Genomic DNA, 24,169 nt, shown 5'->3' with positions numbered 1-24,169 from the left:
GGCTTGTACGCTAAACTTTAGGGGGCTTACCACTATAGCTACAGGGGAGCTAGCTGCTATTGGTAGATCTGACACCGTATAGCCTTTTTTATTGACACATACCTAAGTGGGTAGCTTACCTAAGCTTCGATGTGCAAGACTTTTGGCCCGGACCTTCGTACCTAAAATACCTATAGATGGATGTACCTAATCGAAAACTCTAGGTAAGTTCAGACTCCATCTAATACGGTTCCGCATCAGGTATACCGCCGCAACTCTAGGTTAGGTAACGCTGCTGCCATGAGCTAAACATGAGAGGTATCTCTACATACGTAAGGGTTGAACAATCGTAAGCGAATAAAGTATATATACTCGATGCAAGATTTTGCATGTTCCATTCCATTCATGATCCAACGTCGTTTTCAAGTTTTGATATTTAATATCACATCTCTATTTCCAGTTCCATTTCCCTCTCTCGTCGGATAAATCTGCCCAGTACGAGGTTAAAAGTACCATGTGATATAATTCTGCTACGCTCTTTTACTCGCGACTTCATACTCTTCATGCTCTTCAGAGGTCGATATGTAAATACCTATCAGGTACCAAGCCCAGTCCTGGTACTTTGACAACGAAGGGATGCTGTTTCAAATTTTATATTAGGTTAGGTACCAAAGCTTGAATATTGGCGCCTTTCCTAGGGAAGTGCAAGTTCTGTCACTCTTACTCAACATAGCTTACGTGCAAAAGAGTGAATGCAGGCTGACACTTTTAGGACGATGCGCAAACGCTATACGGTCAACTTACCGAAACTACAAACGTGCGGTCACGCTATGAATTATACAACTACACGGTCTTGACAGCAGGTATGCGCATAGTCCGACGTGTTCATTTATATAGATTGCCTAAATAGGTAAAGGTTTGTACAAAAAAAAAACCTGAATCTTGATAATATAAGATAGTCGGTGTATATCATCGTCTTAGGATCGTGAGATCTATAATCAAACGTAGAAATCGGAGACAAACAAGAATCCAATTTGTCGGGGAGCCGCTTGGACCTCGACGAATCCGGAGATCTGCGACATAGGTAATGTCTCCCCAAAGCCAAGGCAGAACGAACATGACGGGTGATAATTCTATATGGAACCCATTACGACCAGCGGGTTAAAAAAGTAAAAGATGGATCCTAGTGTGGAAGGTAAGTAATACCAAATGCATGTCATCTGCTTCCCCATGAATTGGGGCGAGGCTGCGCGGATTACGCCGACGCTATTAACAATACTATTAAGGTTAGGTAGAATAATACACGTACCTATGTTGGGTGGCTCCGCTTTGTGGCTGCTTGTTTTTTAAAATCTCTTCTCATCTTGTTATTCGTATACATTTCTATATATATATGAACCTATGATACAACTCCGTGTTTATCATTCGGCTTACGTCTTCCGTATTCAAAGATCTGATAAATGCCCGTTATGTGGGGATTCTAAGTACTAGTCGCAAGCCGACGTGTCCAATGGTCCGAACGGTCGCAACTATTTAGATTCGTGGTTGGAGAATTGGCAGATTGGTCGGCGAGGTTGGTCAACCTGCGCCAGTCCAAAAAGAAAGAGAAAAAAAAATCGAATTGATATTCGCGGACAAACTTACAGGGATCAGGACCAATGAGTCGTCTAACGAACCAATAATAGACGAGTGACGTTTGAAAAAATGGGCTTCGTATCCTTGCCCTGCATGACGGGAACACCATGCGAGCACTCACAGATGGGAAAGGTCCAGCGTAGCCGAGTAGCGGACAGTTTTGGGTCTCGTCACTATAAAAAGGGTAAAAGGGGGGTCTGCTTTTTTTTTTTTTTTTTTTTTTTTTTTTTTGCGGGGGATAGCATGCCTCGACATGACATCGATACCCATCGGGGAGAGGTTATCTATTCATTACCTTGTTCATGTCGTACGCACGCACTCAAACTTGTTACATCAGGTATATGATATGCATCAATAATATTTTTAGCCACTTGGTAAATAAATGAAAAGAGATAGGAAATACGAAGTCGGAGTTTTACCCTAGATCCAGGTAGGTACCTACCTATCACCTACCTGGCATACGTAATTATACTACATTAAGCACCTTGCTATAAGAATTGAGAAACCCAATGAAGTCTTTCTAACTAATCAAAAAAAACTATAGGCTTATATTTCCGACTCGGCTCGCGCTTTTCGTTTTCTAGGTTTCTTAAGCAACTTCTCGACCTCTTTTGACCCTCTTATTCTTAAACTCATCTCCTTCATGAGATCACCCCATGCTACTTCACCTTTGCATTCTGGACAGTGTCCAGATATAGGTATGATGTTTTCACCGGCCTCCTTTTCAAGCATATGTTTGCTCCAGCATGTTAGATGCCCCGTGCCCTCGCAATCTATGTTTGAACATGTTGCATAGAGGCCCTTTCCAGGATCAAGGTGTTCCTGACATATTATGCAATTACCTTCTCTCTCAAAGTTGTAGATCGACTTTGTCTTGGTCACATAATCCTTCATCGGAGCGTAGTCAAGCGGGAGAGCATGAATACCCCGAGGCTGCTCTGGCTCGTCCTTGGTATCGGCACTTTCACCATCTCCCGGACTTGTGCCCATCGTCTCGAAATCAGTTAGCACCCCAATGGTATCCCGGAGAGGTTCATCTACGGTATTGCACCATTCTTGCCACACTTCGTAAGCCTCGAGTACAAAGAAGTGGACATTTAAAGGCAATCTTGCGAAACTAGGGACCCGAAGGAGAAGATGTAGGTTCGATAGTATAGATGTCAGGTTATGCCGAGGGCGTCTAGGACGGCCGTTTCGTTTCCTACCCGCTGCGGTGGTAATCCGAGATGTGGATGGAATATGCAGTGACATGTGGGGATTGTTGAGGGCCCATCTATGGAACAGTCAGCTTACCTAGGTACATATAAGGAAAATGTAACGACTGGTCAGCTGAGATGGCATACTCAAATTTTAAAGCGGTTACCATTCCAGGGAAGCCTGATACAAGGCCAACCATCTCCCATGGCCTCAACTTGTTTCTTGATGTGCGTGCGGCGCCACCTTTGACTACGCCGTTGTGTTGTTTAAGCCGTCGAGGTGGATTAGGTGTTGAACCAATATATAATGAGCTTTTGCGGATGGTCGATCGTAGGATATATACGGTATATAATGGGGGGATGGGCTTCGCTAGGATGGACATTTTCTTTACGATTTGGCGCGTCTTAAGAGTAAGTCTGAGATTTTCTAGTAGTGAGATGAGATATGTACCCGCTGCAAGAAGCCGATTCCATTTCTAATATGAGAGGTGAGTTTCAATAATAAATGATTTTGGTGTGTTTAGTTATCTCTCCCATCGCTACTGACACTGACCAAGGTGTTGTTCCAAAGATTGTTTTAGTTCTGTGTTATTTACATTATTGAACCGTGTAAGACGTCACAAGCAACATAAGCGTACTGTATTATACTATGTAGATTTACCTAATGTTAAGGTTTAACGTTAACGTAGTGGGGTGTTATGTGGGGTTGCCCAGGTGGAATTAGGAGCCTCCTAAAATCCCATGTATTTAGTTATCGATAAATCATGAAATAATACATACATATCAACCAATATCTCCCGGCCGCATAGTATTTCGAAAAGCAGTTTGGTATTATTCATTATACAGTACGCAATACGACGTAAGTAGGTACATAAGCCTCTTTACAGCAGACCCTGCTTTTGCAAATCATAGTAGACCTTCTCCGGCATAACATTGCCTTCGGCATCTTCCATCTGGACAACGCTCCCGTCATCCACTTTATCCTTACGCTTGTCCTTCTGTATCTTCTCCCATAACCTTAATGCTTCGTCAATTCCCGTAATGTCTCGGAAGAGGCTGGTGTTTGTAATGCCTAAACATTTTAGACCATAGATATGGCGTGTCTCGTTAAAGTGCTTGTCGAAAGCCCTCCTTCCCATATACACAAAGTTACCACAGATCTCGCAGGGAAACTCGACACCAAGACCGTGAAGCTTATATAGCCAGAATGGGATAGGTTTACCATCCCAAGCGAGTGGCAGCTTGAGTGGGTTGTAAATCTTGTCCTCGTCATCGTTATCCTCTCCATCTTCAGCATCCCTGCTATTCGACGCGGTGGTTATGGTGTTGAATAAGTTCTCTAATTCTTGTTGCCTCTCACGTTCCGTCATGCCTTGCTTCCGTTCCACGTTAACTCTAGTATCGCTTCGTTCGGTGCTCATTGCGCTAGCAAGACGCTTAACTCTGAATTCCCTTTCTGCAATGGCCCGCTCTTTTAGTCGATGCGTTGAATTATTTCCTTTGTTGGCATGGTTAGGTTCGTCTCCGTTTTCTTGGGATGCGCTTTGAAGTCTCTGTGCGCGCTCCGCTGCTGCTCGGACATGTTTCTTGCCCGAAAGATGGCCTTTGTATACGTTCTCATTCTTGAACTCTCTTTCGCAGTCGTCACACCATACTGCTTCGGCTGTGGACGCCTGCTTCGCAGCACCGTTGGACTTTCCATTCTGCTCCTCCTTCTTCCAATCCGCAATTTCATCCCGTTCCCATGCGGAATCAAATTCTTTGTCGAAATCGGCAATCACCTTATCAACGTTTTCTAGCGGTCTTGTCTTCCTCATAAACGTCTCGAGGTCTACAGCCAGGTGACCAACATACTTGAAATATTGGTCAGTCATCTTCTCAGATCTTTTCACCCCGCCAGCACCAGGAACGAAGTTGTCGAACGAGTCCAGGTATTGGAGGTAATTTAATCTTTTCGCATTGGGAAGGTTTAGGTACATCTCGTGGCAGGCGTGTAGATCGAAGAAACGGCCAAACGCCTCCTCGCCGGTGAACATGGTATCCACGATGCTGGGTTCGGCTTCGGCATCGGGTCCCTTTTTAGGTCGATACGCGCGCTCAAGGTTTTCGACAGGCTCGTTAGGATACTTCGCATGGAACCTCTTGATATCAGCCAGCTGCTTATAGAACTCCTCCATCGGATCACCGCTGCCAATCTGTTGGATCTCGCGCGATCTCGATCCATCCGCATCGCGATAGATAGACAAGAGCTTTGTAGACTGCGACGATATGCGGTCGAGAAATTGTGCTATTTGATGGTCTCGCGCTAGGCGATCCCGTATCTGGAATTCATAGTTAGCAAGAAATATGGTATATGTAGATCTAAGAAACTAACATGTTTGGGTTCATCGCCAATTCGATCCGCGATGCCCTGTTCGAGACGTTCTAGGTCTTCATGTAAGAACCTTTGCTCTTCTAATAGCATCTTAACTCAGGAGACCTCAGCTATACTTAATACAGGTTGTGTTGTTGTAATTGGACTGACCCTTCAGATTAAGAAAACAAATATTAAGAGAAAAGACGAGAATGTAATTTGAAAGTGAAGATGGGAAAATGATAGTAATAATGATGAGGCTGAGTTGCCACAGTACTAGCTTAGCAGCTTAGGTACATTAAGTTAGCGGGTTTTAGTGGGTTAGCCACAGATCGCGCCAGGCTCCATAAAATTCTCTAGCATACATGTACCTAGTTACCTCTAATTAGTTAACTACCTCTTTAATTCAAACCCAACTTTTTCAACCGCGAAATTCATCTATTATCTTTGCCTCTCCTCACACAGAATCCCACTCAACCCAAATATCCAACGAGACTCGGTTATCATCTAATTATTACTTAAGACGCGACTAGATTTACTTCACACTCCGGATTCATCATGGCGGAAGGAGGTGGTATTGATCGTCGCGCCGACGAGAAGATGGAATTTTCCACTTCCAAAGAGGTCACGGTACACCCGACCTTTGAGTCTATGTCATTGAAGGGTAAGACTATTATCTATCTATCTGACTTGACATCATATCATTCTTTCGAAAAATATACTAACCGCTGTCCTATATAATGCAGAAAACCTTCTTCGTGGTATCTACGCATATGGTTACGAATCCCCCTCTGCCGTCCAATCTCGAGCTATCGTCCAGATCTGCAAAGGACGTGATACCATCGCCCAGGCACAATCTGGTACTGGAAAAACTGCCACATTTTCTATTTCTATGCTTCAGGTCATCGATACCGCGATTCGCGAGACCCAAGCCCTCGTCCTTTCACCGACCCGCGAACTCGCTACTCAGATCCAGTCCGTCGTCATGGCACTGGGTGACTATATGAATGTCCAATGCCATGCTTGTATCGGCGGGACCAACGTTGGAGAGGATATTCGAAAACTCGACTATGGTCAGCATATTGTCTCCGGCACCCCTGGTCGTGTGGCCGACATGATTCGCCGCCGTCACCTGCGAACCCGCCAAATCAAGATGCTTGTACTCGACGAGGCCGATGAATTACTCAACCAAGGTTTCCGAGAGCAGATCTACGATGTTTATCGATACCTACCCCCGGCAACTCAGGTAGTCGTTGTCTCAGCTACCCTCCCTTACGATGTCCTAGACATGACGACTAAGTTTATGACCGACCCTGTTCGTATTCTTGTTAAGCGTGACGAGTTGACGCTTGAAGGCCTCAAGCAGTACTTTATCGCTGTCGAGAAAGAAGACTGGAAGTTCGATACGCTCTGCGATCTTTACGATACTCTTACCATTACTCAAGCAGTTATCTTCTGTAATACCCGGCGAAAGGTGGATTGGCTGACTGACAAGATGCGCGAAGCCAACTTTACCGTCAGCAGCATGCATGGAGACATGCCCCAGAAGGAACGAGACAGTATTATGCAAGACTTCAGACAAGGCAATAGCAGAGTTTTGATATCGACAGATGTTTGGGCCCGTGGTATCGACGTCCAACAAGTCAGTTTGGTAATTAACTACGATTTGCCCAGCAACCGAGAGAACTACATCCACCGTATTGGTCGAAGCGGCCGTTTTGGCAGGAAGGGTGTCGCAATCAACTTCGTCACCAGCGAAGACGTTCGAATCTTAAGAGATATCGAATGTGAGTATCGCCCTACCGAATATTGTACCATGCTAACGGTTGACAAGTGTACTACTCGACCCAAATTGATGAGATGCCAATGAACGTGGCGGATCTCATTACTTAATTGCTCCCCAATGAGCGATTCCGCTAGGAACTGATGCTATCGTACAGCAGATTAATCAAACGAGGTTAAAAGAGTGTTTTGGTCGTGGGAGGAAATGGGCATGTTGTCTAGAAGTAAGTTCTTAAACTTAGGATCATCACCGTACGCTTGAACTAACTTGCATACGTAGCGCCATATCTCAATTTTCGCACTACTCGCTGAATTCGATGCTATTTACAGATCTCGAGCTACCATTCCCGTCGCAGGACCTTCTAGTTTTCTGCGTATATGTGCGTATGAACACTTTGAATTCCGAGGTTTGAGGGCTCAATAGCCAAATTGACTGAGCCTCTGAGAAAACATCGTACAATAGCATAGTACGAGCCGAGACGATGCTAACGTTAGCTACTAACCCATGGTCAGCTATACCGACCTTGGTTGTCATAATGTGGTGAAGATTGTAGTTTATATGCTATTGCCCGATTATTCTCTTAGTCGTATACGGTTGCCCGACTAATCGACATTCCTAACAAGGTTTAACTCATGGGCAATGAGACTAACGATTCTACTCGCATCTAATTCCCTAAGTTCAAGAGTCTTAGGATAACATTCTGAGTTCTTTTCACATCAAGCACGTACACAATAAGGTGTCTATTGTGGTGACGCAGCTACATCTTGCATGCAGTTATTAATGAGCAAGTAGGATAAGCTATGCCAGGACATTTCATGGAAACTCGACTGTGTCAATAGTCAATAGCAAGCTTAGGTAAGTAGGGGTTACAGTAGTTGACATTCAGGTGTATTAGAGTCAAGCATTAGTCACTTAACTGTTAACATAGGGGTAGATATTAATAGAAAGCAAAAACCAATCTGAGCCTTACCAATGACAATATATATATAATTGTTCGCTCCAGTATCGAGTACGAAGAACCTTCTCTGTTGCCCCCATTTCCGACCTCGAGAACGTAGACATCCATAACTCCCACCAATAGCCAGATACGCTGAAACAACACGTGAAGACTTGTGAATATAAAGGAAGCAAGGTTATATGAAAGGTTCAGGCTGATCAAGTCTGATCCAGTCGGAGCTCCATCACAGCCAGGGCGCTCCCAAGCGGCTTCGTGACTTTGACGAGCTTCAGCTTGGGATCAGCCATCTTGAATAGTTCTTTCCAGCCGTCGAGACTACGCTCCACGCTATTGAACAGAGCCATCATCGCGATGTCAAGGGTCCTAAGGAAGGGGCGAATGAATATTAGTAGGGGGACGTCGTAGAATGAATGGGTTAAAATACCCAAGGTCCAGACGGGATCATACCTGGTTTTGCGTTCCTCAAGCGTGCTCAGCGTCCCGCTGTGTATCGCGATGTTATCCATAACCACGATCCGCGCCTCCGGCTTGCTCCTCGCGCCGCACAGCTGCGCCTGCAAGATGCGCACCGCGTCCTGGTCCGAGTAGTGGTGCAATATGCGCCGCAGGAGATACACGTCCCCGGCCACGGTCTGCGGCTTGAAGAAGTCGTATGCCATGAACTTCAGGCGATCCCCTGACTCGTCGTCGTCGTCGTCGTCATCGTCGGCGTTGTCGTCGGCGTCCACCTCTGAGTTTAGCAGAGCCGTGTTCGAGTCCTGCACCACGAAGCTCAGCGAGGGGTTGCACGCCGCGATCGCTCGGGAACAGTGCCCGTTGCCCCCACCCACGTCGACCACCGTCGTCCCCGCCGGAAGCTCGCCCCATTCGTACCCTGACACCAGGTGCTCCACGCTGAGCTGTCGCCGCTTGGCCATCCCTGCCATCGCCCGCGCGTACCGCTCCGCCTTCATCGACGTCTCCGCGTTCATGCGCTGCTGCGCGAGGAACCCGACCGCCGGCTGCTCGATGCCCGCGCACGCGAGGTCCAGCGCGGTGCGCTGCTGAGCGCTGCTCATCACGCCCTGGATCGTAGCCGGGGCGGCAGCGGCGGCGGCCATGTCGTTACTACCGGCGGTGCCGGTCGACCACCGGCGGCTCACGGCCCGGGTCTCGGTGAAGAAGGCGCTCGAGCGTAGGGACTCCTGGGTGAGCCACTCGACGGCGGCGCCGGTGTCGTCGTCGAGCAGGACGCGGGAGTTGCGGTTGTGCGCGACGATGCGGGTGCCCGGCTCGCGGAAGATGTGGTACGTCATGAGCAGCTGCAGCACCCGCGTGCACTGCGAGGTGTCGACGCCCGCGGCCCGCGCCAGGTCCGCGTACGTGATGGGCGTGCCGTCCGCCGGCACGAAGGAGGCTAGCCGGAAGTGGCAGACGTACTGCAGCGCGGCGTGGACGCGGTGGCCCTGCGCGATGCCCATTACATCTGCTGAAGGGTTAGTTTCTTTTCTTTTTCTTTTTTCTCTTTTAGGGGTGTATTCCCCCTTGAGGGAATAAATATCAGACTTTGAGAAGCCGTAGGACTTTTGTTGAGAACGTACTAAGAATAAGTCAGTAATGTGGTTCTAGATACCTAAGGTATGTTAGGTATTTAAAGAAATATTTAGCAGTTTTCCCTCCTATGCACTAACCATTCAATAGGACCGGTTACCAGATGGTTCAGCTTATCGCAGGCCTCGAGAAGTTTCGACCTCGCGATGCTGAGGCTTTTATCGCCATGATAGTCCGTGTAAGCGTGGCGCGGCAGGCTGGTCTCGAGGATCTCAGCTTGCGTCCTGATGATATCCGCCAGGGCGGTAACTGTCATTTGGTCACCCATCAGAACTGATATGCAGGTATTTAGCTGGATAAGGAAGAAGTGAAATAGAGATGCTTTATTGTTTATTTATTTTACCAGCTCTGTGATTGTTGAGTTTCTAAGTATGTACCGGAACCCCAATCTTTGGGTGGTAGATATCTAGGTTGGATGTCTGAGGTACCTGGTATCCAAGGGCGCCATTATTGGATGCATGAGATACAGTCTAGACTTATAAAAGCCGCACAGGGTTATTATCCTACCATCCATGCCTACCTTAGGTACCCTTATGCATGTCGCACAAGTTCGTTATCTGAACCCTTTGGCCACCCGGTCTCTCGGAGCGCGGAGTTAATCATTGGAGATACGTCCATTGGTACTATGGCAAGCAGAGTATAGGGTTCCCACGGGGAATTTTAGTGGTTTAGGGGCGTTCCTCGACCGAACAAGGGAACTGATTGCCCAGAAGGGTTACCTATTAGGAAAGATGGGGAGCAAAGGACGGTTACGCGGACCGTTCCGTTGAGTACAGTCAAGCATACCTATTCCCCAACCATCCGCGCCGCCTTGGCATCCCCTTTACGTGCGAAACTACTGTGCGTACGAGGGTATCACAGATTGCTTGGCGGTCGGATCGAGCTCTCGGGTATCTTCATTCTAGATTTTAGAAATTTCAGATGTAATGCGCCACTTGGGTTAGGTTGTTATCGGATTCGTCATCTATTCGAGTTTCCCGCCATCACCGCTGAACAAAGGTCCTAAAAACAAATATCCATACAAGCACCCGCAGTCTCAAGCCCGAATGTCCAAGTGTTCTTCAGTTTGCCTACAATGAACCCACCCCCTATTGAGACACTATGGCATTGTATTCAAATGAAGGATAGAATTTAGAAGAATAAGGAAACCAGTATAGGGGAGGAAAATTCTGTTTATTTTTATTTGCCTTTATTCTATTGTAGTCTTCCTTCGTGCTATGAAAGGAACAATCACGAGGTATTGAGACAATAGAATAAAGCAGACCCGCAGAACAATGCTATCAATCCGATATATAAGGGTAAAGCAAACACTTATTAGGTACCTAGGTTATTACTTCAACTCATCTGTATAAGCGTCTTATACTAGCAGGAAACATTATTACCAGGTAACCTAACGATCTTAGAGACATGGCCGGGGTTAACGTAAAGATGTTAAACATCGGCTTCTCGATGAGTGACAAAGCTGATAATACGGAGCATGTAAGATCGCTTCTTCGGACTTGCCGCGCCCTGCTCGACAAATACCGGAAGAGCCCGTCCGAGTTTGACCTGGACGATGCTTTCTTTGCGGTGCAGGACGCCTTGATTATCGCTAGCGACCCGGGTGTCTGTGAGTATCCCCCCCTTGCGACCTGCTACCTCTACAAGGGCCACGTCCTATGGATCATGAAGAAATACCAAGAGGCCCAAAACGCGTACCGACGCGCGTCGAAGACGCTCGGCAATGGGCCCGCTGACCGTAAGGCTTCGGAACAAGCTCTTTCCTTTGCGGCGGTGGTAGACCAGAAAGTTCGAGATGAGAAACGGAAAGGTGGTATGTGGGCAGAGACTTACGACTTGGACTTTCCAGACATTGATAGTTGGATCCCAAGCCTTGATGACTCCCATGACGAGAAGCCGACTAATAGCGACTTCCATTATGCTTGCCCCCCTATCCAAAAGGTGGAGGCCAGGAGAACCCCTCGTATCGACGCACCTGAGTTTCCTCATAGACCCGTTCAACCTACTCCATGCTACGAAGCTATGATTCAAGAACTAGTTCCCTCTAGCCCTGGGACCAGAAAGCTTAGAAGTATGCGCGGACGGCAGATAGATTCAACTAGTTTTCATGACCACTAGTATCTTCTCAAGAATGTTGTAAGGACTGCAGTAAAAAAAACCCCTACTAAACTACAAGTATAGATGCGTTTGCTCCTTTTGCCTGCATGGTTTACACACCGCTTAAGGACGTGCCTATGTTTTGGGGTATGGATATGGTAGAAAGTAAAGAGTACAATAATTCGATTTCAACAGTCATACTATAGATTTTAAACGCGTACATGATATTGGTTATCTACCTAGGTAGCCAGTGACAATGTTTGGTGTATCCATTGTTCAAGTTGATCGCCCTCTTTCGTCTTTTATCACCATTGGTAAGATGTTGCATACCATAGTCCATTTCATTTGCGACTCGAGGAAAGCGTAACTGCTTCTATTAGAACTGAGTAGCTGAGTGTAATATAGTTCATTTTTTTAAAGTAAATATAGTCGTCAAGTCGTTAATTCGTGTGCACAATCGACTCTTACTAAGATCCACCCGTTTCGACTCTCCTTTCCTAAGCCGTGTACCCTTACTCATTAAAGTTGTCAATTCAATCATTCCCATACATTATTCATAAAACCGCCTCTCGTGTCTCATTAACCGTTTCGAATTAGTGGCTTATACAGCGCTGCGCACGTGTCCACGGTAGCCGTACTGCCAGTCGAAGACTACATTGAAGAACGAGAAGAAGCTAGGCCATAAGTTAGCGACGATCCTGTAACTTAATTTAAATGGCATGTATTAGGTACTTACAAGGCGATAAAGCTGAAGGCCTCGACGGTATGGGCAAGGGCGCCAGCGTACTCGGACGACCAATCCTCAGCCGTAAAGACAACCGCGACCAACCAGAGGTAAGAGAATATAACATTGAATAATAGGAGAGAGCCGGGATAAGAGCCAATGACGAAAGAGACCAGGAAGAATGCGACAGTAAGGACGGACTAGGAAACAATTCTTGTTAGCTAATTCGGATCTGGGGCTTTTGTCAGGTTGGTAAGTAGCACTTACAATAACTTCCTCGTAGATGATACGGCCTGGGATATAGTTGCTTTGGGAGATGAAGTAGGAAACAATACCCATCACAATGACAGCGGATATCCAGACCAGCGCATTGCTAATGAGGAAAAATGGAGGGAGCGAAGCACGCGATCCGTCTGTTCGAGCCATTTCCGATAATATTATTCGTTGTGTTGTTCGCTTAAGCTTTTATTTGATAGAAGTAGATCTGGGTACTACGATTTGATCGCGGGGCAGCCAAGAGGTGATGGTTTCTGAGAAAAGCTTGGAGGATTAACAAGAGATTTAGCGGTAAAGGGACACGAGCAGCAGGGCGGCTTTAATATATATATTGGCCAAAACCTCCTCATATGCCCGTCTCGTCAGATCGGATCACGGCTTTCTCGAGGCTGGCTCGCATTGCGTCTTTGATATTTTACCTGGACCTGGACCTGGACCTAAACCGTAAGGTTATGCGACTTACACGTCAACCGCCGCTGACTCCATTTCTTGATTTTAGAGCCTGCAGGGGGAGGACTGTCAGTGACCTATTAAGGCCCTAGAAATGTGTACTTCACCGCAAGTTCCGGGCGCTAATGCACCAGAGATCTGGCCGCCAAGACCTTTGAAGCTTTGACAGGGCGAAAGGTGCCGAATGAGGTTGGGAATTTGGGCAATACATTACGTCACGACAGCGTGATTAATGAAATGCGTTATAGGTAAAACTGTCGGTAGGACTGCGCTGGTCGACCTCGTTGGCTATAAGAGGAGGTTGTTAATTGACACTAAAGAAGCAGCTGTAATCCCTGTTTCGAGGTTATGTGCTGGGCAAGGCGTATTTGACGGAAACATGATGGAAACGAAGCGTAACTAATAACAATAAAAATTTATATATAAGGTGCCTTATATATTAGAACATTAATCTAGACTATAGTGATCTACATTAGGTACTTGCCTATATACTTAAAGTAACCATAGTCTAGAGTAAATTTAATACAGATTCTTAACAATCAACTTCAAGAATACACCTACCTGGCATAAACACAGTAGATACAGTGTCGGTAGACTCGGTACTAGTACGGAAATGGTATAAGAAATGAAATAACAAGGAAATGACGTAAGGAAATAAAACGAGACGAAACGATACGAGAGACGAGAAACGATGTAATACGAAATAGCCGATGATCTTAATTTGTGTAACTTCTTGGTGTTATTATATAATTACATAAGGTGGGAGAAATCTCTATACGTGGGGCACGGCCCTAGTGGCCTTAGCCCCAACGTACGTAATCACGCGAACACGTGACTACTGATCCAACATGCAGGGATACTTTGAAGATGAAGAACCAAGCCCACACTGTGAGGGGTAGAAGGTAAAAACAACTGAGCTGGTACCTAACATTTGATTCTTCTCGTACGATGTGCCAACTGTTCTATTCGTTAAGGTATGTCTTTAAAACTTAATATTTACAATTCTTCAAAATCACCTAGCCTTTCAGAGATTTTGGTTCGTTGGTATAAGTGGAGAGGTATGCAACTGTGCCTATACTGTTGGCACGAGGACATAAAGCCATTTTCGTTTATATTTAACCATGATCCAACCCCTCCTCCAACCCCCCCAAACCCCCCAAAACCCTTTTATCGGGCAATGTTGAGAGCCGCATATCACCCTCCTCATTAATCGGCCTTAATATCGACAGTAAGTCTTCTATAATTACTTCATCTCTGTCATCTTTGCCATAAACTTTCTTGCCGGACCCTTTTTTCTTCTAGATTTTCACTATGTCCCTTTGAGCGCGCGCGCAGGACGAACGATGGGGCGTGAAAATAGGCCGAGCAGGATTGCCATGACGCAAGAAAAGCGCTATCCGGGTTGGAACCAATACCGTGAATGGCGATGATGCTTGCTTGCCTATTAGTCCGTATGGAGACAGTAGCTTGTCTTACCATGATATTCCGATGCCATACACGATTTCCGTAGTTCTGAAAGCGGGATGCACGGTATAAGAGGTTTGGAAGCCTATTACCGTTGGTGGAACCGCATGTAGTGGCGTCAACATTACGAAGCAAGAGACCAATAGCGCGAAGAGGATCTGATGTCTAATCGTAATTAATACTTGGAAGAGGTTCGTCGCTGCATGGCACAATCAACTACAAATAGATATGAAACAGCAATAGGTGAGGCAGAAGCTAATAATTATTTATTAGTCGACGACAAATCTGCTTTAGCTAGCGGCTCAAGCCAGGTAGGAGGATAAAAGCTCGACCTGTTCTGCATTGCCTCAATTTCGGGCAAACTAAGGAACACCCGCTGCTCATCCTCATGCGTCGGGCCTGGGTACTGGTCTCTCGTCGTTGTGTTCTGATAGCTGGACAATTCAGAGATCGTCTCCAGATCCAGAGGGGTTGGTGGCCTCGAAGAGCGCCGGAGAGAAAATATGTTCGAGGCCTTCGAGACTAGCGATAACTCGGAAATACGCCTGACCAAGGGTCTGAATATAGGTAAGCTAGCACATACGATGGCCAGGCCGGCGTGTACAGTCGTCCACACTTCGGTATTCGAGTATGAAGGAACACGGCTATTAGGTGGGTATCCAAGAATAACTTTAACTAGACCGGTTATAATAGTACTATGAGACATGTTAGTATGAGTTTCATAAAATAAATACCATCAGGGAAGTAACATACAACCCGCCCAGTAGAAAGATAATCGAGATGGTGATTTTTCGCTGGGTTGATAGACGCATTCTTACGACAGTGCTGATAGGTAACGTCAAAATTAACACATCAAGAAATATCTCGCACGCTCCCGAGGCCATCCAGAAGACATTGTAGTTAAAGCAGTATCTTGGGTCGGCCAAGCTGTTGTTCCAGCTCCATTCGAGGGGGATACAGTTCGTCAACGTAGCTACGGTGCAGCCAACCCACCATCCGATGACCAACGACACAGCTAAGAATAGTTGGTAGCGAAAGGCCGTACTAACAGAGAATATGCGATAGTACATGAGCAGTATTCCTAGCTTCGTGGCGCCGGCAATAGTAAAATACAGGACGGAACTAACGAATGAAACCTTGAGGTAGAGAATGTCTTCAGGTGTATAAACGTAGTCCGGGTCAGTATTTTCCGAGACCCAGAGGCCGAGGGGGTCGAAGCTGTTGCCTATTATAGTTGTTAAGAGAATACACCTTAAGTAGATAGGTAAGGTAGCTATCTCATACCATAGAGGAGAAGCGCGGCTGTCACAAGGGTTGCAATGACGGCGACCAGAATTAACCAGTCATCTGCTCCCAAGCCTATGCGAGTGAGCTTCCGGGTGTAGAATCGCAAGACGACCGATATAACAGCCAGAGCGATAACAAGTCCGCTAACAGCTAATGTCGCATCTTGGGTGCTTTGCTCCGCTGCTGCTATGGCCGCGAAGTTAGGGGCCATGATCTCGGTAGGCGTAAGCTATGATCAACATTGACGAGAAGAACCCGGGAACCCGGCGCAACCGTCGACAGGTATAGCCCTTTTTAATTGAGATGCTACTTATATGTAGGACACCGAGAATTCCAAGAGTAGTGATAAGGCAGGGTTTGTGGCACAGCTGCGAAGCTAGACCCATTCAACGCCATCGCGAGCGACTGAGGGGTAGCAAGTTGTGGGATGTAAGCGAGAACGTCACATCGCTCCCAAATATCACGTACCATGTCGAACTTTTAACAGCTGCTGCCCAATGGATAAAAAAAGCAAAAAGCCGGGGTGGTACGATGCTATATTCGATATTCCCCTCCTTATTTTTATTTTTATTTTTATTTTTTTCAAAAAAAAAACCTTCTCGTGGAACATATTACAATATCCTGAGTTTGGAATAGAATAGCGAGTCGGTTGACGAGATTTTGTGATACTGACTAGGTACGCGTCTTCAGAAAGGGATAGTGTATTTAACAAATACTACTATGTACACGTGGGTAGGTTACAGATAGGTAAGGTAGTATCGACGGCTGGAGGAATAAATCGTAGGTGTTGGGAAATCCCTGTGCAGGCTTTTGTACCTGAGATTAATTTAGAAATGACAAGCCTAATTGGCCATAACCCCAAATAAAAATGGAATCAGCAAACACCAGGGAGAAATCCAACTGAAGCTCATCGTCCCCCCTTTCTGCAATTTTCTAATACAAAAAAAAATAAAAATAAAAGAAAAGAAAACATTGGCACTTTCAACTTCGACATTATTTACAAAGTCATCAATTAATGTAGATAAATCTAGAGCCGTGAGTAAAAAATAAGATGGGCTCGTTTCTATCTCGGAATGAGTTCCCCGTCGAAGGACGAGTATGATTTTCTCCTCGAAACTCCTTGCCTCATTACTTGCCATCATCTAACAATTGTTCCCAGACTATTCTTATCACCGGTGGTTCTAGAGGCCTTGGCTTGAACGCCGCCCGCCAATTGGCAGAAAAAGGCGCCAATGTTATCATTGTCGCACGTAACGAAACCAAGCTTCAAGAAGGCGTCGCCTTTATTTCGGTATGGCATTATCTCTTCCCTTGTTTGCCTTACGGATTGCTAACTCTCTCGTGTAGCAAGGCGCTCGCACGCCGGGAAGTCAGCGTTTCCACCATATCGCTGCAGATGTAACCACTTCCGCTGAGTGCGCTCGTGTCGTTGCTGAAGCTATCGCGTGGAACAATGGCTCGCCGCCCGATATTGTCTGGTGTTGCAGCGGTAGCGCGTATCCAACGCTATACATCGATACTCCGCCGGAGCAGTTTCAGGCGATGATGGATAGCAACTATTTCTCATGCGCATACATGGCGCATGCCGTACTCAACGCCTGGCTCCGATCTAACCCGGACGGGGCAAGTCCCGAGACACCTGCGGAGCCGAACGCGGGTCCACGACCGGCGCGTCATATCATCTTCACCGGCTCGTTTGTGTCCTTCTACAGCTTTGCCGGTTTTACGCCTTACAGCCCCTCGAAAGCCGCCATCCGTGCGCTCTCGGACTCCCTATCTCAGGAGATGAACCTCTACGCGGCAGCGCATCCCAATATCCCCCGCGTCCGCGTCCATACCGTCTTCCCCGCTACCATGCCTACTCAGGGACTAGACGAGGAAAACCGCGTCAAGACGGACCTGACGAAAGCTCTCGAGGAGGGCGACCAGATCCTCGAACCAGACGAGGTTGCGCGCCGCGCAATCCGAGGTCTCGAGAGCGGCGAGGACCTGGTGCCCACGAGCACCATCATTCGGCTTGTGATGACGAGTGTGCTGGGTGGCTCTGCGCGCGGGGGCTTCTGGAAGGGATTAGTGAATACACTGTTGGGATGGATAGTTCTTGTGGTGATGGTTTTTATAAGGTGGGAAATGGATACTAAAGTCACCAAGTGGGGGAAACAACATGGGTCGAGCGGTATGATTCAGCAGAAGAGCAAATGATGGCAGCGGATGTTATCTATGTAGGTAATTGATAATGAGGCTGTTACGCGGATATGATTGCAACTTTTATGCTAGAGAGAGATGGCGACGCGGTTAATGTAATTATTCCCATACAGATTGAAATTATAAGGACCACTGGCGCCTGCTGTATACAGTGGCTGGGCGCTTAATCAACTGCTTACCTTAGGTACCTCCTAGGTATAAGAAAAAGGGGCCATGGAATAGTACTACGAATGCGATCACATCTGAGAACTTTGCCACGATAAAAAAGTCTTACCAGGAGAGCATTTGCTATAGACAGCTACCCGAATAAGCCTTAATTTCATACCTAGTACTCACCTGGGCAAGCAGTTTCTTGTAGACTATCACTTGGGTATCTCCTAACCTCAGGCTTGTTCCCCGGAGTCTTATGCAGAGACGATTGCGTACTATTGGTGGGTAGCCATCTAAAATAGACTGTACGCACCGCAACGAGAAAACTTTTAGGATTACTACGAGTTATTAAAGGCTTCTAAGATACTGGAGCCGACCTGGCCTGAAAGACTATTTGAAACATAGTATCAAAACCCGCTCACAGCTCCTTGCCTTTCTCGCCCTCATCCAGATCCGTAGGATCGTCCAAGTCTACGAACAGCTTTACGCCCCAGCTCTTGCCAGGGTCGTTCATCCTCTTCTTCTTATCTTGCTTGAGGATGGCATCCATCTCAGCCTGCGTAAGCTCTATTTTCAGCGCGTCGAGATTCTCCTTGATGTATTCCTCGTGGACGCTCTTCGGGATCACAACGGTGCCTCTCTGGAGGCCCCAGGCCAGCACGACTTGGGGGACCGTCGCCTGCTTCTTGAGAGCCAGCTCTTTCCAGAACGGATCTTCCATGATTGGCGCGAGACCGCTGTGGTAGATTGGATTCGTGTTTGCAAGCGGCGAGTATGCGATCACCTTTATGTCCTTGTCCTTGTGATAATCGACGAATTGTTGTTGCTGCAGGTAAGGATGCGTCTCAAACTCGTGGGCGTATGGGCGTATCGTACATATGTCCAGGATCATCTCGACGTCCTTCTTGGCGAAATTGGAAATGCCGATGTACCTGGTCAAGTTGGCTCGCACAAGGCCTTCCATGGCCCGCCAGGTGTCGATGATCGATGTCTGTTCGTCTATCGTGGTACCCTTGCCAGGGACAAAGGCAACTGGCCAGTGTATGAGATAGAGATCCAAGTACTCGAGGCCAAGGTCTGATAGTGACTTCTTGATTGCCGTCTCAACATACTTGGGGCGGTGGTGCTCGTTCCACAGCTTACTTGTGACCCAAATATCGTCTCGAGGAACGCCCGCCGAAGCTATACCTTTACCAATTTCGTCTTCATTTCCTACGCGCCGCATTAATTATTGCATGAACTACAAGGTGGATGGTATAAATGGTTCTTACGGTAGATGAGAGCGGTATCAATGTGGCGATATCCTGAGTTCAAGGCGTATTTGGCAGCATGGGAAACCTATGTATCAAATTATGTGAGCTCACAACCAAGTTCCTAGTGTTTTCTATTTCGATAGATTCTAGGTACCTTCTTTCTGTCAGAGAGCCAAGTGCCTAACCCAATCTGAGGTATATGAATATTACGAACTGAGTCGTTATGTTTTGCAGCGTTTATGGAAACTACCGATAGGAGCAGAGCGGAAAGAGGAGCAATGGAAGGGGTTGCGGTCGAGGAAGCCCGATGTAACCACATATTTAGCAAGCAGGCAAAATATCTCGTAGTGAATTAAAAAAAAAAGACGGCGATTTATATTTTTTCTGAATCGTCGTGAAGTTTCTGTTAATCAAGGTAGTAGTTCTTCTGGATCTAGAGATGGACTTTGACAAGTTCGACGAGTCAGACGAGTCTATGTCTTGATCAGAATCTCGATGCATGACATCATTCGCCTGCAACATTTCGAAATTGAGCATCTAGGTCTAGATAGATCAGCATTAAATAGTGGTTTTACCTTATCAACTTTCTTTCTAGATCGACTTAAGCGAGAGGCTATATGGGGAGGTTACTCCAGGAGTATCGCAATCATGACGTTAGACATTCTGGGGATGACAGTACGACAGACTGTGCAGCCAAAACAACCCCTATATAGATCCGTTCAGAGATGCTCATATCATCATAGCGCAGATTTCTTGTTAACTCACAATATTTTAAGGGGTATTGACTAAATCGCAAGGAGGTACCCAAACTTAAGTCTAATAAAGAACCATCTACATTATGTCTCGCCGCCACATCGGGTATTCTGGTATCTACGGAAAGGGCGACCAGGCTAACTATCGCCGAGACGACATTGCCAACGAAGCACAGCACCATAAGATTAATGCCCAAGGCTTCAGAACTAGTACGTCTCGACTTATATCAACGGCTTATACTACCCTATGAGACTAATACGTTGGGCGTAGAGGATCAAAACGAGGCAATGACCAACATGATTGAGGAACACGTAAGTTAGATAATTATCTACCTACCTACCTAACCTATACTTATAAACTTCTGTCTTACTTGGTATGGTGCTAACCTGTGGTATGTATAGATGCAAGATGGCGTTGCAGAGCGTTATAAGCATGATCCAACATACAGCGTACGTCAACAATCTATCAAATGGATACCTACCTCCTAAATTGGTGTATCAGTGCTAACACTTACGAAACCGCAGGCCACGATGCACGGACATAAGCCTTCGCGCGGCGCGAAAACCGACGCAGATATCCAACGGGAGGAGGAAGAGATAATAAACAGGAAGAAGGAGAAGACCGATAGTCTGCCGGGGAAGAAGCTCTAGGTTGGCAGCTTTGCACTATGATGTTTGATGATAGTAGGTAACGAATGAAATAAGATACGCCGTGTCAAATGAGCGCTTTATCTCAAAGGGAATGATGGGGTAGTATATAAATGATTAACATGAGACCTTACGTACATCTCCTCGTATACACCTCCTCGTGATATTCAAACTCGTCTCAATTTCCTTTACTCTGTCTCGTCTGCTGCTAATGGGCTACTGTAATTCGTTAATACCAGCCCCTTGGCTTGAGAGGATATGGGTGCGTTTTAACGTCTAGGCAGAAGGTTCCGTTCTTGTTCTTGTCATTGTCAAGGTTCTTGGAACCCCTATAACTATAGGAGTGTAGTCATTTTCCTACCGCGCAACTTATCGGTATCCTAGTCTGATTCCACCTTGAATGTTATCAAGTAGTCGAGGGGCTTACCTACGAGATACACCGAATAAACTGTACCTAGGTACCTAGGGAATTATATTTGCTACTCAGACTCAGCCAACAGACGGTTCTGACGCATACGTGAAGGCTTCGCGGGCTAGCCGTAATGGAAGCCTTTCTCACATCGTTGCGTCCTTCAATGTTATACCACGTCAAACCTACCTAGGTACCTACTAGGTGCCTGTTATACTAATGAATTTGGAACATGGCGAAGGACTACGTAGATCATCATACTGGGTTAGAGAAGACCTTGCAGACCACGAAGCCCGCGCCCGTAATTCCTATGCCGTGATCTTTGCACTGATGGAGAGAGTCCCCACGCCGAGAAAGGCAAGCCCAATTTAATTCTTAAGTACGAGCCAACTATGATAGAGACGCATGGTGGCGGTAGTGCTTTTAAGACGGGCGTACGAGAGGATAATGTTAAACCTCGTTCTGCCATAGCTAGTTCAATTGAAAGGACAGTTCGGGGGAATAAAATGTAATGCGGCTCTACCCTTACACCACCGTGGTAGGCTAATGGGTCTCTATCCTAGAATAGTACCTAAATCGGAGATTAGTATATGCTATTGTATACATATCTGATGTCAGGTATATCCGGTGATGGATGCCGTATATAGAGTGAGTGTCAGCGTTGTATAAGGCGAGTTTCTCCGTGATGGCTTTAGACGAACTCGGACATCTGCTTTCCTGTGTGAAATTCTTTTAGATATTAGGTGGCGCCTGAGGATATGCCTGCATTCGGCACTACACCAGATTCCGAGGGCTAATTAGCCGGGAGGTGGGGATTATAGCAGTAGGGAGCTCCGATCAGGCCAAGTATATCTTCCCTAGGTAGGTATAAATGTAGCATATTGGGGTAACTGGCTTAGTAGCTTTTCCTTGCCATTTGGTCTACGGTCGTTATGCTTAAAGTGTCACGATAGTATCGGGCTAAGTACCCTTATGAGAAGTCATTAATGATTATTGTTAGTCCTTTATCACACAATAGGCAGCAGCACGGAAACAATTTCAGAATGGTACGTTACATATAATTATGCATGGATAGATTGATTATTAACGAGAGTATTTCAGCCTGGGCCCCCTAGTTCGACTGTTTGCCTAGATGTCCTTGTTGTAGGCGCTGGCATAAGCGGTCTGTCAATTGCTATAGAAGCTACACTATCTGGTCACCACGTGACTGTATTCGAAGCAGAAGAAGGACTTCACGAGGTGAGATAACCATATAGTGGTAATTATATAAGAATTTTCTTATACCCTTACACCATCATAGATAGGGCAAGGAATACAAATTACACCAAACGCTTCACGGATCCTACAACGCTGGAGCCTTTCAAACGACCTGTGGGCTTCAGCAGCGGAGCCTACGTCTTTTATCGTCCGTCGGTATTCCGGCGAAGCTCTAGTTGTGGAGGATGGCTGGAAGGAGAAGATACGAGCGAGATACGGCGCTCCATACGTCGAGCTTCACCGGATCGATTTCATAAAGGCACTGTATGAGCGCGCAAGGGAACTTGGAGTCCAGTTTCGGTTCGGAGAGAGGAACGGACACGTGGACTTTGAGACCGGAACGATCACAAGCCATTCCGGTACGGGTATACGTGGGGATCTGGTTGTTGCCGCCGACGGCCTATGGTCTCTCTGTCGGGCTCAATTTCTCCCCAAAGACTTTGCGGGTGTCCCAAGGCCAACTGGTAATGTCTCGTATCGGCTAATGATACAACTGGATCGAATTGAGGACCCTGAGTTGAGGAAATGGGTTAGCAACCCGAATATGAACACCTGGATGGGCCCGAGGTCGCACGTTGTAGGATTCTCGCTTCGAGGAGGAACGGAATTCAACCTTATCCTGATAACCCCGGACGACTTACCAAGCGGTGTCAGTCGTGACGCAGGTTCGGTGGAGGAATTGAGAGCTCTCTTTAAGAACTGGGACCCGATCTTAAACAAGTTCCTCGAGCTCACTAGTTCTGTTCAGAAGTGGAAGTTAATGCACCGTAAGCTTCGTGTCACACTTTCTCTAGTACTGGATCTAATTATGGTATAATCATAGGCAAGGAGATGCAAAGATGGACCCATGAATCTCGCAATGCCAACTTTGCTTTTGTGTGAGTGTTTATTCAAGAAAGCGGTCGAAGTCACGCGGTTATATCACTTATGGAACTGACTAACCTATTATTCAAGCGGCGACGCTTGCCACCCAATGGCACCGTACCTAGGCCAAGGAGCTAACTCCTCCATCGAGGACGGTGCTGTTCTTGGTCGCTTGTTAGGGCACATCCAGACTAAGGACCAGGTCGGCAAAGCACTGAGAATGTACGAGCAGCTTAGAAAGCCACGAGGAGATGCCATCGCAAAGGCATCTTTAGAGCAAGTGAGTTCAGCCTTTTCAAAGGACGATCAAACCTATGAAGACTTTCGGAATTGTCTCCTCAGACCTTTACGAGTATAGGGAAGCTTAGCAAGAACATTCGCTAACAACAATGGCGACTATTAGCGCGAAATATTCCAGATGATTGATGGCCCTAAACAGCGCGCGCGAGATGAGTTGCTATTATCGCAGATTGATAGCGAAGTAAAAGATGCCCCTTTTCCAATTCGAATGTGCTGCTCACAGGCGCAATCGTGGTTGTTTAGTTACGACGCATATGTGGAAGTTGATAAGGCTGTTGGCGAGAATCCCTTCATTGGACAAGAGGAAGATTCGGGCTTGGGTCGCGTAGACAGTGGTGTTGGGTTCAAGGCTTAAAACTTTATATCAGTACCTGCAGCATTCTTGGGCGTAAAAGTCCATGGGGGTATGAGCTATTCTGCGATTAATGGAAGAAATATTGCTGCCCGACAGGTACCTCCTATACATGTACCTCTGCTCTAGGGCAGCGTTCTGTTATTGGCCTATTCCTATATAATATCTAGACGCATTAAATACCTAT

General features: G+C 46.6%; 11 protein-coding genes across 11 annotated transcripts; 5 read left to right on the top strand and 6 right to left on the bottom strand.

Annotated features, from left to right (window-relative positions):
* Positions 1 to 1,780: 1,780 nt before the first annotated feature.
* Positions 1,781 to 3,611, bottom strand: F4812DRAFT_432451 (uncharacterized protein). The gene is made up of 2 exons (XM_047934531.1): positions 2,958 to 3,611; positions 1,781 to 2,887 (listed from the first exon to the last, which is right to left on the bottom strand). Exons 1-2 carry the CDS (start codon positions 3,191 to 3,193, stop codon positions 2,161 to 2,163), a joined length of 963 nt encoding a protein of 320 aa, XP_047789012.1. The 5' UTR covers positions 3,194 to 3,611; the 3' UTR covers positions 1,781 to 2,160.
* F4812DRAFT_432450 (uncharacterized protein) lies at positions 3,612 to 5,453 on the bottom strand. The gene is made up of 2 exons (XM_047934530.1): positions 5,185 to 5,453; positions 3,612 to 5,131 (listed from the first exon to the last, which is right to left on the bottom strand). The coding sequence occupies exons 1-2, from the start codon at positions 5,272 to 5,274 to the stop codon at positions 3,692 to 3,694; spliced, it is 1,530 nt and encodes a 509-aa protein (XP_047789011.1). The 5' UTR covers positions 5,275 to 5,453; the 3' UTR covers positions 3,612 to 3,691.
* Positions 5,454 to 5,551: 98 nt separating this feature from the next.
* On the top strand, positions 5,552 to 7,680 carry F4812DRAFT_62081 (DEAD-domain-containing protein). Its single transcript, XM_047939248.1, has 4 exons — positions 5,552 to 5,827; positions 5,910 to 6,950; positions 6,998 to 7,169; positions 7,226 to 7,680. Exons 1-3 carry the CDS (start codon positions 5,722 to 5,724, stop codon positions 7,054 to 7,056), a joined length of 1,206 nt encoding a protein of 401 aa, XP_047789010.1. The 5' UTR covers positions 5,552 to 5,721; the 3' UTR covers positions 7,057 to 7,169; positions 7,226 to 7,680.
* A 421-nt stretch (positions 7,681 to 8,101) lies between these two features.
* On the bottom strand, positions 8,102 to 9,750 carry F4812DRAFT_460255 (S-adenosyl-L-methionine-dependent methyltransferase; the record flags this gene model as incomplete). The annotated part of the gene is made up of 3 exons (XM_047937670.1): positions 8,102 to 9,369; positions 9,450 to 9,483; positions 9,595 to 9,750. The coding sequence occupies 3 exons, from the start codon at positions 9,748 to 9,750 to the stop codon at positions 8,102 to 8,104; spliced, it is 1,458 nt and encodes a 485-aa protein (XP_047789009.1).
* A 1,151-nt stretch (positions 9,751 to 10,901) lies between these two features.
* F4812DRAFT_451650 (uncharacterized protein) lies at positions 10,902 to 11,612 on the top strand (the record flags this gene model as incomplete). The annotated part of the gene is made up of 1 exon (XM_047936244.1): positions 10,902 to 11,612. The coding sequence occupies one exon, from the start codon at positions 10,902 to 10,904 to the stop codon at positions 11,610 to 11,612; it is 711 nt and encodes a 236-aa protein (XP_047789008.1).
* Positions 11,613 to 12,192: 580 nt separating this feature from the next.
* On the bottom strand, positions 12,193 to 12,741 carry F4812DRAFT_460253 (uncharacterized protein; the record flags this gene model as incomplete). The annotated part of the gene is made up of 3 exons (XM_047937669.1): positions 12,193 to 12,265; positions 12,328 to 12,515; positions 12,583 to 12,741. The coding sequence occupies 3 exons, from the start codon at positions 12,739 to 12,741 to the stop codon at positions 12,193 to 12,195; spliced, it is 420 nt and encodes a 139-aa protein (XP_047789007.1).
* A 1,902-nt stretch (positions 12,742 to 14,643) lies between these two features.
* On the bottom strand, positions 14,644 to 16,566 carry F4812DRAFT_61995 (uncharacterized protein). The gene is made up of 3 exons (XM_047939246.1): positions 15,790 to 16,566; positions 15,259 to 15,730; positions 14,644 to 15,200 (listed from the first exon to the last, which is right to left on the bottom strand). Exons 1-3 carry the CDS (start codon positions 16,001 to 16,003, stop codon positions 14,768 to 14,770), a joined length of 1,119 nt encoding a protein of 372 aa, XP_047789006.1. The 5' UTR covers positions 16,004 to 16,566; the 3' UTR covers positions 14,644 to 14,767.
* Position 16,567: 1 nt separating this feature from the next.
* Positions 16,568 to 18,336, top strand: F4812DRAFT_62039 (NAD(P)-binding protein). Its single transcript, XM_047939247.1, has 3 exons — positions 16,568 to 16,888; positions 16,952 to 17,083; positions 17,140 to 18,336. The coding sequence occupies exons 1-3, from the start codon at positions 16,844 to 16,846 to the stop codon at positions 17,992 to 17,994; spliced, it is 1,032 nt and encodes a 343-aa protein (XP_047789005.1). The 5' UTR covers positions 16,568 to 16,843; the 3' UTR covers positions 17,995 to 18,336.
* Positions 18,337 to 18,563: 227 nt separating this feature from the next.
* F4812DRAFT_465430 (putative dihydrodiol dehydrogenase) lies at positions 18,564 to 19,719 on the bottom strand (the record flags this gene model as incomplete). Its single annotated transcript, XM_047938435.1, has 3 exons — positions 18,564 to 19,359; positions 19,419 to 19,485; positions 19,555 to 19,719. The coding sequence occupies 3 exons, from the start codon at positions 19,717 to 19,719 to the stop codon at positions 18,566 to 18,568; spliced, it is 1,026 nt and encodes a 341-aa protein (XP_047789004.1).
* A 519-nt stretch (positions 19,720 to 20,238) lies between these two features.
* On the top strand, positions 20,239 to 20,803 carry F4812DRAFT_460249 (uncharacterized protein; the record flags this gene model as incomplete). The annotated part of the gene is made up of 4 exons (XM_047937668.1): positions 20,239 to 20,362; positions 20,424 to 20,464; positions 20,555 to 20,602; positions 20,678 to 20,803. 4 exons carry the CDS (start codon positions 20,239 to 20,241, stop codon positions 20,801 to 20,803), a joined length of 339 nt encoding a protein of 112 aa, XP_047789003.1.
* A 1,272-nt stretch (positions 20,804 to 22,075) lies between these two features.
* Positions 22,076 to 24,125, top strand: F4812DRAFT_61867 (FAD/NAD(P)-binding domain-containing protein). The gene is made up of 6 exons (XM_047939245.1): positions 22,076 to 22,255; positions 22,311 to 22,448; positions 22,510 to 23,233; positions 23,290 to 23,344; positions 23,421 to 23,610; positions 23,734 to 24,125. Exons 1-6 carry the CDS (start codon positions 22,196 to 22,198, stop codon positions 23,983 to 23,985), a joined length of 1,419 nt encoding a protein of 472 aa, XP_047789002.1. The 5' UTR covers positions 22,076 to 22,195; the 3' UTR covers positions 23,986 to 24,125.
* Positions 24,126 to 24,169: the final 44 nt, after the last annotated feature.

The sequence above is a fragment of the Daldinia caldariorum genome (genome assembly GCF_022478825.1).
Source record: "Daldinia caldariorum strain CBS 122874 unplaced genomic scaffold F4812scaffold_11, whole genome shotgun sequence".
NCBI classification, from domain to species: Eukaryota; Fungi; Ascomycota; class Sordariomycetes; order Xylariales; family Hypoxylaceae; genus Daldinia; species Daldinia caldariorum.
Note: the sequence above shows the minus strand (reverse complement) of the source record. Positions and strands in the feature narration are given on the sequence as shown.